We start from the raw sequence: 15,832 nt of genomic DNA on the forward strand, positions 1-15,832 counted from the left end.
CGCATGCGCAGCTATCCAAGAACATCGGAATAAGAATTCGGAACAGGAGCCCGTCATTCGGCCCATCGAGCCTGCTGCATCATTCAATAAGATCATGTCTACTTTGCTCCCCCACCCCGTCCATACCCTTGACTTTCTTGTGGTTCAAAACCTCAGCTTTGAATATATTCAATGACCTGCCTCCAATCCTCACTGGTGAAGACAGAGTTCCAAAGATCAACAACCCGCTGAGAGAAAAGATCTCTCTTCATCTTAATCTTAAATTTGGGATCCTTTATTTTTACTTGATTTCCACACCAGAGGAAACATCCTCTCAGCATCTACCTTGTCAAGCACCTTATATCATATGAATCATAGAATCCCTACAGTGCAGAAGGAGGCCATCGAGTCTGTACCGATCACAATCCCACCCAGGCCCCATCCCCACAACCCCATGCATTTACCCTGCTAATCCCCCTGACACTAGGGTCAATTTAGCATGGCCAATCCACCTAACCCACACATCTTTGGACTGTGGGAGGAAACCAGAGCACCCGGAGGAAACCCACGCAGACATGGGGAGAATGTGCAAACTCCATACAGACAGTGACCCAAGGCCGGAATTGAACCTGGGACCCTGGCGCTGTGAGGCAGCAGTGCTAGCCACCATGCCGCCCTTCAATTCCCAGATGTTTCATTCAGATTACTTCTCAGTCTTCTAAACTCCAAAGAGTACAGGCCCAAACTGCTCAACCTGAAAGATAAAGCTCCTCATTTCAGGAATCAACCAACTGCATCTTCTCTGAACTGCCTCCACTGCAATTTTGTCCCACTAAAGTAATTCTGTGCCAGGTTAAAGGAGGAGTGATTGTTTTGAATTTCTGTTCTGTACAGACGCTGTTGGATTTTGGAAACTCCTTTTACAGGGGGTTAGAAGGGAAAGATTTACTCACAGCAAACTCCGACCAAAAGAAATGTTTATCTGTCTTGAATTTCTAACCTTGAATTACACCTATAACTTTCCTCATTTACAAGGACAAGATCTGAAGATTGCAACATTTTTCCCGGACACCAATCTCTCTGAGATCTTTTCAGCTGCAGCAGATTTTAAAATGTGAAAACAGTGAAATGGTTTTGGGTTGAGTGTTAGTGAGCATTAATTTAAATTCAGAGCATGCTCTGATTCCATGGATCTCGGGCTATTATGACTTCTTTACCATGGATGGGCAGGCAATGGTGCAGTGATAGTGTTATTGGATTAGTAATACAGGGATCCAGGGCAATGCACTGTGAACCCTGGGTTCGAATCCCACAATGGGAAATGTTGAAATTTGAATTCAGTAAAAATCTAGAATTAGAAGTCCATTGATGACAATTGTTGTAAAAATCCATCCGATTTAATAATGTCCTTTAAAGAAGGAAATTACCACATCCCCCAGCAATGCAAGCCACTCAGTTCAAGGGCAATGAGTTATGGGCAATAGATGCTGATGCAGCCAGCACATAGAGTCATAGAGCAATACAGCACGGAAACAGGCCCTTGGGCCCAACTGATCCATGCCAACCATGGTGCCCTCCCAGCCAGTCCCAATTGCCCGTGTTTGGCTCATATCCCTCTAATCCTTTCCAATTCATGTACTTATCCAAATGCTTTTTAAACGTTTAAACCTGCTGTTTGAACCTGCCTCAACCACTTTCTCTGGCAGCTCATTCCATGTACACACCACCCTCTGCATGAAGAAGTTGCCTCTCAGGTCCCTTTTAATCTTTCCCCTCTCATCTTAAACCTATGCCCTCTAGTTTTCAATTCCCCAACCCTGGCAAACAGACAATGTGGGTTCATCCTATCTATGCCCCCCATTATTTAATACACCTCAATATGGTCACCCCCATATTCTCCTATGTTTGAAGGAATACAACCCTCGCCTGTCCAACCGCTCGCGATCACTCAGGCCCATTAGTCCCGGCAACATCCTCATAAATCTTCTTTGCACTCTTTCCAGTTTATCTATGTCTTTCCTATAACAGGGTTACAAAAACTGTCCACAATACTTCAAGTGCAGCCTCACCAACGACTTAAACAATTATAACATAATGTCCCAACTCCTATACTCAGTGCCCTGACTGATGAAGGCCAGTGTGCTAAATGCCTTCTTCACCACTCTGTCTACCTGTGCTGCCACTTTCAACAAACTATGTACTGGTACTCCTGGGTCCCTCTGTTCCTCAACATTCCCCAGGGCCTTACCATTCACTGTGTAAGTCCTACCCTGGTTTGACTTTCCAAAATGCAACACTCACACTTAAGACCATAAGACATAGGAGCAGAATTAGGCCACTCGGCCCATCGAGTCTGCTCCGCCATTCAATCATGGCTGATATTTTTCTCATCCCCATTCTCCTGCCTTTTTCCCATAACCCCTGATCCCCTTATTAATCAAGAACCTATATATCTCTGTCTTAAAGACAGTCAATGACCTGGCCTCCACAGCCTTCTGCGGCAAAGAGTTCCACAAATTCACCACTCTCTGGCTGAAGAAATTCCTCTTTATCTCTGTTTTAAAGGATCGTCCTTTAGCCTGAGGTTGTGCCTCTGTGCTCTGTATTATCTGTACTGAAATCCATTTGCCAATCATCGACCCACTTCTCTAACTGATCAAGATACCCCTGTAATTTTTCATAACCCTCTTTGTTATCAGTGATACCTCCTAATTTAGTATCGTCTGCAAACTTGCTAACCATCCTTTTTATGAATTTTTAAACGGCCATCCATTTCTCTCTTTGACCTCTGCCCTCCCTGATCAGCTCTCTGCCATTGTCTACCTTCCTCTGCCTCTAATAATGGGTGTGTTTTAACTATTATTTCCACAAGCTATGTCTTGATGAGGTTTTTACCACTTCACAACTCTGTTCACTGCTGATTTACCAGCTTAGTCTTACAATGTTCAGGAATTGTTTCTCTTCCACTGGAGATCATTTCCCTTCCACTTCTGAGCTTATATTGACCAATAAAATCTGATACATTTTTATTCCCTGTAATTCATTCTGCCCACCCTGAAACGTTAATCTTCTTTCTGTCTAAAAGGATGGTCTCTTTCCAAATGTTCACAGTTAAAGGGCAGGAGATGGCTGACATTTAAGGGGACAGTAAATTAATACAGGACAGAGATATGTCTCGTGTTATTATATGGTACCCAGATTAGATAAATTATTTATGTTTCTGTATAAAATATATTTATTATTATTTCTTGCATTGTCATATAATACTGTAGCGATGTTATACATTTCCAGTCATAAAGTCATTACAGCACAGAAGGAATCCATTCGGTAACTCGAGTCCATGCTGACTCTCTGTATAACATTCCAGTCCCATTCCCACTGGATAACCCCATTCTCCTGAAAGTTTATTTCCTTCAAGTGCCCATCCACTTTCATTTTTAAATAGAATCCATATGCAGATTTACAACTTTTTGGGAATGAAATAGGAAAGAATGTTCCATAGAAACTAGAATTGTCTGTTCTGAATTTCTATCCTATACTGACTGATGACTTTTGCAAATCACAGGCAAAAATCTCAACCGTCACGTCTGGACAGAGTCATATTCCTTGGGATCTGAATATCTTGTAATATGGAACTGTAGCTACGCTATATATTTCCAGACATCTCTTCCCTCAGAGGGTTGTTAGTCTTTTGGATTTCTCTTCCACAGGGACCAGTGGAGGCTGAGGATCATTGAATATATTCCAGTTAGACAGATCTTTGACTGACAAGGGTGTCAAGGGTTATGGGGAACAGACAAGAAGATGGAGCAAAAGCTAAGATGTGGGGGGATTTCTTCACTCAAGGATGTGGGAAAGCTTTGGAATTCTCAACCCCTGAGGACAGTGAAAGCCTCAGTCATCAACTATTTTCAAGAGAGAGATTGATTGGTTTCTAGATATTGAAGATATCAAGGGATATGGGTTTAGTGTGGGGAGAATGATGCTGAGGGAGATGAACAAATTATCTCATTGAATAGTTTAAAAGACTCGATGGGCCAAATGGCCGACTGCAGCTCCTATTTGTTATGGTCTCTGTGTCCAGGACAGGAAGCAGTGAGCATGGATCTGTCAATCAGCCTCAATCAGCACCTTCAGGAGAATTGGGAGGATGAATATTAGATACAGCAGAGTGAGAATGGAGGGAGAGTGTGTGGAATGGAGATTCACAGCTTTTGAGGAATGAGAGAGGAAAGAATGTTCCACAGAAACTAGAATTGTCTGTTCTGAATTTCTATCCTGCACTGACACTGATGACTTTTGTAAACTCGTTTTACAGGATATTGAAAGAGGAATCACAGGCCGAAATCTCAAATGTCACGTCAGATCTGACAGAGTCATATTCCTTGGGAGCTGAATATCATCGGATTTTGAATCTGGAAGGAGAAATGATTGTCCGGTCTGTTGATTTGAAAAGATTTCAAACATCAGTGTGACTGGAAAAGCACCAACACACTGCCACACTCGATCGAGTGAGAGTGTTCCAGTGCACTGACTAAAGAGCTTCAACCAGTTACACAGCCTGAATAAATATCACACCATTCACAGCAGGGTGAGACTGTACTCGTGTTCTGTGTGTGGACGAGGCTTCAACTGATTGTCCACCCAAGAGAGAGGCAAGGACACCTGCACCATGGAGAAACCATGGAAATGTGAGGACTGTGGGAAGAGGTACAGATACCCGTCTGAGCTGGAAGTTCATCGGCGCAACCACACTGGCGAGAGACCATTCATGTGCTCTCAGTGTGGGGAGGGATTCACTCGGTTATCCAGCCTGCAGTTACACCAGAGAGTCCACACTGAGGAGAGACTGTTCACGTGTTCTCAGTGTGGGAAGGGATTCACTCGGTCATCCGACCTGTGGGCACACGAGCGCGTTCACACTGGGGAGAGGCCATTCAGCTGCTCTCAGTGTGGGAAGGGATTCTGTGATTCATCCAACCTGCTGAGACACAAGCGAGTTCACACTGGGGAAAAACCATTCACCTGCTCTCAGTGTGGGAAGGGATTCACTCGGTCATCTCACCTGCGGAGACACCAGCGAGTTCACACTGGGGAGAGGCCGTTCACCTGCTCTCAGTGTGGGAAGGGATTCACTCAGTCAACCAACCTGCGGACACACCAGCGAGTTCACACTGGGAAGAGGCCGTTCACCTGCTCTCAGTGTGGGAAGGGATTCACTCAGTCAACCCACCTGCGGATACACCAGCGAGTTCACACTGGGGAGAGGCCGTTCACCTGCTCTCAGTGTGGGAAGGGATTCAGAGTTTCATCCCAGCTGCTGAGACACCAACAAGTTCACGAGTGATTCCAGGGGTTGGATTCTGCTGTTGTTGTTTCTGCTCTCAATTACATCCAGGACTGCATTTTGTTCATTCTCACAGTTGGTCAATGGGGAGGGTCGGAGGGTTTCTTTCTGCTGGACTGGCCGGTCTCATGACTTTGCCTCCAGTGGGCTGATGCTCTTTGAGTCTTGTTGCGAATACCTAGTTTCAGATTTCACACTGATCACAGAATGACAGGGTGTTAGGAAGTTATAGAGGTTTACAACATGGAAACAGGCCCTTCGGCCCAACTTGTCCATGCCGCTCAGTTTTTACCAGTAAGCTCGTCCCAATTGCCCATATTTGGCCCATATCCCTCTATACCCGTCTTACCATGTAACTGTCTAAGTGCTTTTGAAAAGACAGAATTGTACCCACCTCTACCACTGCCTCTGGCACCTCGTTCCAGACATTCACCACCATCTGAGTGAAAGACTGCCCCTCTGGACCCTTTTGTATCTCTCCCCTCTCACTTTAAACCTAAAACTAAGAACAAGAAACGTATCGATAAAATGATTAGAGAACAGAGCCAACGTTTTGAGTCTGAATGACACTTCATATGAGCTGTTACGAAGGGTCATCCAGTATCAAAACATTGGCTCTATTCTCTCTTCACAGATGCTGTCAGACCTGCTGAGACTTTCCAGCATTTTCTGTTTTTGTTTCAGATTCCAGTATCCGCAGTATTTTACTTATCTGATAATTTGATTCGGTCTGATTGGAATCCCCACGACCCTCCCGCAAAACAGAGGGAGTGGTGGCAAAAGGAGAAAAAAGATAAGGATGATAAAGACTGGGTTCTGATTCTCCGAGCCCATGTAGAATAAACAAAACCAGTGAACCAGTTTATAAAGAACAGAAGTTACCCATCCCTAACAAAAACTGATCAAATAAAAACAATTAGGTTCAGGAAGATAACAAAAGAATTAATAGATGAAGTTTAAAATCAACTTTGTTTTGTTGTTAGAGAAGTTTTTAAAAATTATGTAAAATGACACAAGTGTGTGCCAAATTTCTTCTCTCACTCCCCACCCTTTTAGATTCTGTAGAAAAGTTAACCCTTTCAGCAGACAGTTGATTTAGTCATCGAGGTTTGCAGCATGGAAACGGGCCCTTCAGCCCAACTTGTCCATGCCGCCCCTTTTTTAACCCCTGTGCTAGTCCCAATTGCCCGCGTTTGGCCCATATCTCTCGACACCCATCTTACCCATGTAACTGTCTAAACGCTTTTTAAAAGACAAAATTGTCCCTGCCTCTACTACTACCTCTGGCAGCTTGTTCCAGACACTCACCACCCTCTGTGTGAAACAAATGCCCCTCTGGACCCTTCTGTATCTCTCCCCTCTCACCTTAAACCTATGCCCTCTAGTTTTAGACTCCCCTACCTTTGGGAAAAGATGTCGACTATCTAGCTGATCTATGCCCCTCATTATTTTATAGACCTCTATAAGATCACCCCTCAGCCTCCTACATTCCAGGGAAAAAAGTCCCAGTCTATCCAACCTCTCTTTATAATTCAAACCATCAAGTCCCGGTCGCATCCTAATAAATCTTTTCTGCACTCTTTCTAGTTTAATAATATCCTTTCTATAATAGGGTGACCAGAACTGTACGCAGTATTCCAAGTGTGGCCTTACCAATGTCTTGTACAACTTCAACAAGACGTCCCAACTCCTGCATTCAATGTTCTGACCAACATGCAGAATGCCTTCTTCACCACTCTGTCCACCTGCAACTCCATTTTCAAGGAGCTATGAACCTGTACCCCTAGATCTCTGTTCTGTAACTCTCCCCAACACCCTACCATTAACTGAGTAAGTCCTGCCCTGGTTTGATCGCCCAAAATGTATTACCTCGCATTTATCTGAATTAAACTCCATCTGCCACTCGTCAGTCCACTGGCCCAATTGATCAAGATCGCACTACAATCCTGGATAGCCTTCTTCACTGTCCATGATACCACCAACCTTGGTGTCATCTGAAAACTTACTAACCATGCCCCCTACATTCTCATCCAAATCATTAATATAAATGACAAATAACAGTGAACCCAGCACCGATCCTTGAGGCACACCGCTGATCACAGGCTCCAGTTTGAAAAACAACCTTCTACAACCACCCTCTGTCTTCTGTCATCAAACCAATTTTGTATCCATTTGGCTAACTCACCCTGGATTCCATTAGATTTAACCTTGAGCAACAATCTACCGTGCGGTACCTTGTCAAAGGCCTTGCTAAAGTCCACGTAGTCAGCATCACCTGTACTGCCCTGATCTACCTTCTTGGTTACCCCTTCAAAAAACTCAATCAAATTTGTGAGACATGATTTTCCACTCACAAAGCCATGCTGACCGTCCCTAATCAGTCCTTGTGTCTCCAAATGCCTGTAGATCCTGTCTCTCAAATACCTTCTGACAACTTACAGATGTGAATCACACCGCCCTTTAGTTCCCAGGCTTTTCCCTGCAGCCCTTTTTAAACAAAGGCTCCACATTTGCCACCCTCCAATCTTTAGGCACCTCACCCGTGACTATCGATGATTCAAATATCTCTGCTAGGAGACCCGCAATTTCCTCCCTAGCCTCCCACAGAGTTCTGGGATACACTTCATCAGGTCCCGGGGATTTATCTACCTTGATGCGCTTTGACTTCCAGCACCTCCTTCTCTGTTATAAGGACACTCCTCAAGACATCACTTTATTTCCCCAAGTTCCCTAACATCCATGCTTTTCTCAACAATAAATAATGATGAAAAATATTCATTTATGATCTCACCCATCTCTTGTGGATCCGCACATAGATGACCTTGTTGATCCTTAAGAGGTCCTACTCTCTACCTAGTTACTCTTTGGCACTTTATGTATTTATAGAACCTCTTTGGATTCTCCTTTGCCTTATCTGCCAAAACAATCTCGTGTCCCCTTTTTGCCCTCCTGATTTCTCTCTTAATTCTACTCCTACACCCTCTATACTCTTCAAGGGATCCACTTGATCCCAGCTGCCTATGCATGTCATGTGCCTCCTTCTTCTTGACGAGGGCCTCAATATCTCGAGTCATCCAGGGTTCCCGACTTCTACCAGCCTTGCCCATCACTCTAAGAGCAATGTGCTTACACTGAACCCTGGTTAAAACACTTTTGAAAGCCTCCCACTTACCAGACGTCCGTTTGCCTTCCCACAGACTCCCCCAGTTAACTGTCGAAAGTTCCTGCCTGATACCATCAACATTGGCCTTGCCCTAATTTAGAATTTTAACTTTTGGACCTGACCAATCATTTCCATAGGTATCTTAAAACTAATGGAATTATGGTCACTGGTCCCAAAGTGATCCCTCACTCACACTTCTATCACCTGCCCTTCCTTATTTCCCAAGAGGAGGTGAAGTTTTGCCCCTCTCTAGTCGGGCCATCCACATACTGAATGAGAAATTCCTCCTGAATACACTCAACAAATTTCTCCCCATCCAAGCCTCTAATACTATGGCTGTCCCAGTCAATGTTGGGAAAGTTAAAATCCCCGACTATTACCACCCTATTTTTCTTGGAACTATCTGTAATCTCCTTACATATTTGCTCCTCAATTTTCCACCGACTATTTGGGGGCCTATAGTACAACTCTATCAAAGTGATTTCCCCCTTCTTATTTCTCAGTTCACCCCTTTTGACTCAGTGGGCGAACCCTCGGATATATCCCCTCTCAGTACTGCCGTGATGTTTTCCTGAATCAAAAGTGCAACTCCCCCTCCTTTCTTTCCTCCTGTTCTATCTTTCCTATGGCATCTTGTTTTTAACTTGTTTTTAAATCACCCAGAAACTCGTGTCTATTTTAGTTTATAATTGTGGATTTATTGGAGCCAGTTAAATGTGGAAATTTTAAGCATAGCCTGGAGGAATTTGGAATAACTGAGAATTTTATCGTGTTGTCACCTCAACCCCAGATAAAGAACAAAGAGTTTGCAGCTGGTAACGTGTTTGGGATTTTAAATCAACAAAGATGTTGCCGATAAAATCAGGCCTTGGAAGTTGGCTGAAAAAGGGTTAAGTTACAATGAAGGATCTTGTATCTTATTTTAATCAAGGAGTTGTGAGCTTGTAGTGCTCTGTCGCTTTAAGAAGCTACAGCTGCGAGAGAGAATGCTGAGGATTCATTGTTTGAAATTTACGAGCTGTGAGAATCTGTGTGTTCTGTTTGTTTTATGTGGATGTTTGTAGATGTGTTTTATTATTGTTTTGGGCTACATTTGTTAAGGTTTATCTTTCTGGGGAATTAACCTTACCTTGAGTCTTTAATTAAAGGCATTTTTGGGAGTTTAAAACAGGATCACAAGAACGCTTAAGTAATTAATTTTGGTTATTGTTGTTGTAAAGCACATGCTAAGTTTCTCTGTTTGTGTATGGACGATATTTGTGGGTTGAACGCTTTAAGCTTTGAGGTTTTCTGTCTGTGATTTAAATCAAACAGATTTTTAAAAAGGAAGTGTAATTAATAAAGCTTTTTTTTCAAAAGTTATGAACTTGGAGCCATATTTACTGGACAGAGACAGGATTCCAGGATATTTCACTAAACATGCGGGAATTTTAATCCGGATACAATTCACTCGTGAGAATGAGAGTTTTAATTTGTAATGGTTATTTAAAATTTGGGACATGTGAAATGATTCTGACCAATCCTGTGTTGGATTGATCTTGGATTAAACTTCCTGTCAGGTCCAAAGACACAATTAACACAATGAAAAGGAAAATTCTGGAATTGGATACTGAAGAAAAGAGTTTAAAAGGAGAGATTATTAAATAGAAATGATTCCCAGACCGTGTGGTCGTTAGGTTGGAACAAAGGAAGAGTGCTGACATCCATTTGAAAACTTTTAATCCACCCCTTTTCAAACTCAGTCTACGTACAAAGAAAACCCCAAGGATGGTAGATAAGGGGTTCTGGAAAACATCATGATGGGGGCACCTATCTGTTCATGAGATGATCACAAAGCCCCATGATGTCCAAATACTAATTTCATTGGACCTTTCTGTAATGTATGTAATCTATCACCATTCTGATTGGATTGTGTCCAGCTGGGATGGGTTGAGTAACTGTACAAGAATTGATGATTTTCTTTGTTGGGTGGAGTTGCACATGGTCAGCCCCTGTGGCTTCTCCCCGCTGGCGTAACTCAATAAACTGTTTGTTGAATCAGGTTTAAGTGTTGAATGATTCTTCTGAGTTCATTCACCCCAACACACTGGGTACATTATTACTTCATCCTCGGGAGTCCAGACTACATGTGGCCCTTGGGGGGCCTTTCATGAATCACATGTGTTTGCTTGTTGTAGATGCGCATTCAAAATGCTTGGAAGCACAGATCATGAGTAATATTACAGGGCAATTAGGACTAGTTTAGTGGTAAAAACTGGGCGGCATGGACAAGTTGGGCCGAAGGGCCTGTTTCCATGCTGTAAACCTCTATGACTCTAACTACCTTTTTTGTGGCCTGAAGTTCCCACAATTGGAAAGCAGCCAGATTAGTTAAATAGACAGCATTAATTGTGAGACAGTTAAATAATAAATGATTCATTAATATATATGTTATAAAGGCTGGAAATGTAAATTTGAACACAAGTTTATAACTTTTAGAATTATAAACACATTAAGAATGGTTAAAATGCTGTGGGAATTATCAGATGTTCCCTTCTCATGCTGACAGAATAAAAAAAGATGAAAGGACTTGTTAATCTTGACTAGAGGGAATGAATCGGCTCCTGTTCAAGATGTCTCAACATTGAATGACTGATGTGAACCAATTATTGGTTGACACTCAGGCTACCCCAAGCTAAGAGATATCGTTTGAGAGAAAGAATTGTCTTAAAATTAAGACAACGTGTGCAATTAGCTAAAAACCAAACCAATGTCATTATTGACAAGTTATCGACCAATTGGCTAATTCCCAACAATTAGCTGAGGATGGCTTTCTACATTTTGAAAGTATAAAAAGGGGGATTCGAGAAACCAATTTGGTAGAAGTTTTTAAAAGTTAACTTTGTTTATAGTTTGTTTATTAGTGTCACACATAGGCTTACATTAACATTGCAATGAAAATACCCCAGTCGCCACAATCTGGCGCCTGTTTGAGTAAACTGAGGGAGAATTTCGCATGGCCAATGTACCCAACCAGCACGTCTTTTCGACTGTGGGAGGAAACTGGAGCACTCGGAGGAAACCTGCACTTTACTGTTCAAAAGTCTATCTATCCTTGCCTTAAAAACATTCAATGAGGCAGCCTCAACTGCTTCACTGGGCAGGGAATTCCACAGATTCACAACCCTTTCTGTGAAGAAGTTCCTCCTCAACTTAGTCCTAAATTTGCTTCCCTTATTTTGAGGCTGTGTCTCCTAGTTGTAGGTTAGGGGGATGAGCAGGGTAAATACTTGGGGTTATGGGACAGGTCTGGATGGGATTGCCCTGTGTGTCAGGGGGAATATATGAGGTTACAAGGATAAGGCCTGTGTGGGATTGTTATCAGTGCAGACCTGATGGGCCAAATGGCCTCCTTCTGCACTGAAAGGATTCTATGATTTCAGGGAATTGTGAAATTGGAGATTACTGAGATAGGGAGGGATAAGGTCATGGAGGAATTTGAAAATAAGGATGTGAATTTTAAAATTGAAACTTGACTTGACTTAAAGCCGATGTAGGCTTTATGGATGAATAGGATTTGGATGAATAGGATTTGGATGAATAGGATGAATTGGATTGGATGAATAGGATTTGGTGTGAGAAAGCAGACGGGCGGCAGAGATTTGGATGATCTCACATTTCTATGTGGGGAGTGGGGTGAATGTGAGAGGCTGCTCAGAAATATATTGGAATCATCAAGACTAAAGGTAACAGATGGAGTGGTGTGGAGACTGTGGACATTTTGGAGATTGAAATATTTGGTATCAGTGATGGTGTGGATATGTGGTCAGAAACTCATCCTGTTGTTAAATCTGACACCAAGGCCTGAATTTTTCATCCGTTGGCCACACTCACACGGGAGTGCCTGGAAGTGGGTGCAATCAGCCCTGGAAATCGGCCCCGGAAAGTGATCTCATGCTGGCTGGCTGATTAACGGACAGTCAGTGTGAAACGTGCACTGGGAAAGGCTCAGTGCTGCCGGGGAGGGAGGGAAGGGGACGGGGAGGGAGGGAAGGGGACGGGGAGGGAGGGAAGGGGACGGGCACTGAGGAAAGCGAGGGTGCTGTTGGCATTTCCAATACGCTCCCTCAGGGGGACAGCTGCTGCGGAGCCTGTCTTACAGCTACAGCCCTGTAAAAAATAAACTGCGATGGAGCTCCTCACAGTGGGGGAGAGGATGGAGGAGATGGGGAGAGGGAGAGAACCCTTCAAAAGGAATTAACTTCTGTTAGCAGTATTTAAAAGACGCAAGACACTGTGTTTAACACAAAGCTGATTTATTTGACTCTTATCCAGAATATTTACACCTATAACCGGCCTGGTGTTTATTAATATCAGCAGGACCAGACTCCAGTGAATGATATTCAGACCTGCAGGTGATTAACAGCAAAACCCAATCATTGTCATTACTTGTGAACTCGCTGGTGTCTCAGCAGATGGGATGACTGAGTGAATCCCCTCCCACACACAGAGCAGGAGAACGGTTTCTCCCCGGTGTGAACACGCCAGTGTTTCAGCAGACTGGATGAATCACTGAATCCCTTCCCACACTCCGAGCAGCTGAGCGGCCTCTCCCCAGTGTGAATACTCTGGTGTACAGTGAGCTGAGATGATTTCCTGAACCCAGTCCCACAACGAGAGCATCTGAACGGTCTCTCGTCAGTGTGAATACGTTGATGGGTCACCAGCTACCGTGGGCGGCACGGTAGCACAGTGGTTAGCACTGCTGCTTCACAGCTCCAGGGTCCTGGGTTCAATTCCTGGCTCGGGTCACTGTCTGTGTGGAGTTTGCACATTCTCCTCGTGTCTGCGTGGGTTTCCTCCGGGTGCTCCGGTTTCCTCCCACAGTCCAAAGATGTGCGGGTTAGGTTGATTGGCCAGGTTAAAAAAAAAATTGCCCCTTAGAGTCCTGAGATGTGTAGGTTAGAGGGATTAGCGGGTAAATATGTGGGGCTAGGGCCTGGGTGGGATTGTGGTCGGTGCAGACTCGATGGGCCGAATGGCCTCCTTCTGCACTGTAGGGTTTCTATGATTTCTTCTAGTTCCCCAGAACTTTTAAAGCACTTCCCACAATCCAGGCATTTAAGTGGTCTCTCGTCAGAATGAACCCGTTGATGGGATGTTAGTTCCGTAGAACTTTTAAAGCACTTCTCACAGTTCAGGCATTTAAAGGGTCTCTCATCAGTGTGAACTCGCTGATGTTTCAGTAGGTGAGATGACTGAGTGAATCCCTTCCCACACACAGGGCAGGTAAATGGTTTCTCCCCAGTGTGGATTCGCTGGTGTTTCAGCAGATCAGATAACTGAATGAATCCATTCCCACAATCGGAGCAGGTAAATGGTCTCTCTCCAGTGTGAATTCGCTGATGTGTCATCAGGTTGGCTGACTGAGTGAATCCCTTCCCACACTGAGGGCAGGTGAATGGTCTCTCCCCAGTGTGACTGCGTCGATGAGTTTCCAGGTCAGATGGATAACTAAACGCTTTCCCACAATCCCCACATTTCCACAGCTTCTCCCCAGTGTGACTGTGCTTGTGTCTCGACAGGCCAGATGATCGACTGAAGCCTTGTCCACACACACAACACGTGTATGGTTTCTCCTCACTGTGAACAGTGCTTTTTCCTTCCATGTTTAATATTCAATGATATTCAGGTTACGATAAATGATACACCTCTGTCAGCTCCTGGTGTGATGTTTGGTTTCAGTTTCCTGACTGTAAATCCTCCTCTTCTAAAACCCTGTGAAATTGATTTAAAACAAAAAAACAGGAGTGAGAGAGAACCCACAAAAACACAAAGGCAGCTTGTGAAATTGAGCTGAATGAATCTGGTAATTTGTCTGATACTAATGAACAGTGCTGGATTATCATAAAAACCCAACTGATTCACTAATGTCCATCAGGGAAAGGAACCTACCACCCAGTCTGGGTCTGTACAGACTCAGGCCTCTACTTAAGGAGAGTACAAGACAGTGGGAGAGAACAGGGAGTAATGCAAGAGGTGAGGTTGTGGGGGGATGGCGGAGGTGCTGGTGATGGCAGGAGGAGAGGTTGTGGGGGGGTGGGGGAGGTGCTGGTGATGGCAGGAGGTGAGGTTGTGGGGGAATGGGGGAGGTGCTGGTGATGGCAGGAGGAGAGGGATTTTACACATCTATAACTCAGCTGGAGCTTTGACAGAATCTCCCAAACCCTCAACTTCCACCACCTGGAAGGACCAGGATCAGAAGTGTGAATCAACACCTCGAAATTCACCTTCAAGTCTCACACACTTGGGGATTTTCACAGTAACTTAATCGCAGTGTTAATATAAACCTACTCGTGACATGAATAAATAAACTTTTTTACAAAACGTTAAACACACTGTCCTGACTTGCCTGCCATCCAGTGCTGGATGAACAGATATTTTATATTTTGGGAAGACTGAAGCCACTGGTTTCAGTCTTTGCTACAAACTTCACTCCCCAGCCACCGACTCCATCTCTCTCCCTGATAATTGTCCGAGGCTGAACATGATTGTTCACAACCATGGTGACATGTTTCACCTCAGGAATTAGGAGTCGGCCATTCGGTCCATCAGGTCTTTCACCTCTGTCACTGTTTCAAGTCTGGATGACCGTTCTCCAAACAGTCAATCAGACTCGAAACGTTGGCTCTGTTCTCTCTCCAAAGATGCTGTCAGACATGCTGAGATTTTCCAGCACTTTGTTTCTGTTAAACATTTACTTGATTGCAGTTTGCTGTGGGTAAATCCTCTCCTTCTAACCCATGTAAAATAAGTTTCCAAAACCCATCACTCTCAGTCCAGGATAGAAATTCACAACATTGTGTCTGCCTGCTTTCCGGCTCAGGATTACTTAAGCTGGGACACATTTTCATTGGAAGCAGATGAGAAAATGTTCACCAGGCTGACTCCTGTGATGAGGGGGTTTGGCTTCTGAGGAAAGGTGGAACAGGTTGGGTCTTTACCCATTGGAATTCAGAAGAATGAGAGGTGATCTTGGTGAAGCATATTAGATCCTGGGGGAGCTTGACCGGGTAGATTCTGAGTGGATGTTTCCCCTCATGGGGTAATACCGAATTATGGAACAGTTAAAAAATAAGAGGTCTCTCAGTTTACACCATGAGGAGAAACATATTCTCTATGAAGACCATTAGTCTTTGGAAATCCCTTCTCCAGTAAGTAGGAGGCTTGGTCATTGAATACATTTAAGTCTGTGTTAAGTTCATAAGATATTGGAGCAGAATTAGGCCATTTGGCCCATCGAGTCTGCTCCGCCATTCGACCATGGCTGATATGCTCCTCATTCCCATTTTCCTGCCTTCTCC

The 15,832-nt window shown here is 44.0% G+C and overlaps 1 protein-coding gene across 1 annotated transcript in view; it reads right to left on the reverse strand.

The window, feature by feature from the left end:
* Positions 1–15,832, reverse strand: part of LOC144485908 (uncharacterized) — a 95,055-nt gene that overhangs the window by 77,848 nt on the left and 1,375 nt on the right. The window contains exons 2-5 of the mRNA XM_078203975.1: positions 13,572–14,246; positions 12,990–13,124; positions 12,813–12,877; positions 7,561–7,634 (exon numbers count right to left, since the gene is read on the reverse strand). Coding sequence (XP_078060101.1) covers positions 7,561–7,634; positions 12,813–12,877; positions 12,990–13,124; positions 13,572–14,137 — 840 coding nt within the window. The 5' untranslated portion in view covers positions 14,138–14,246. The remainder of the gene's footprint in view (positions 1–7,560; positions 7,635–12,812; positions 12,878–12,989; positions 13,125–13,571; positions 14,247–15,832) is intronic.

The sequence above is a fragment of the Mustelus asterias genome, unplaced genomic scaffold, assembly GCF_964213995.1.
Source record: "Mustelus asterias unplaced genomic scaffold, sMusAst1.hap1.1 HAP1_SCAFFOLD_244, whole genome shotgun sequence".
Lineage (NCBI taxonomy): Eukaryota > Metazoa > Chordata > Chondrichthyes > Carcharhiniformes > Triakidae > Mustelus > Mustelus asterias.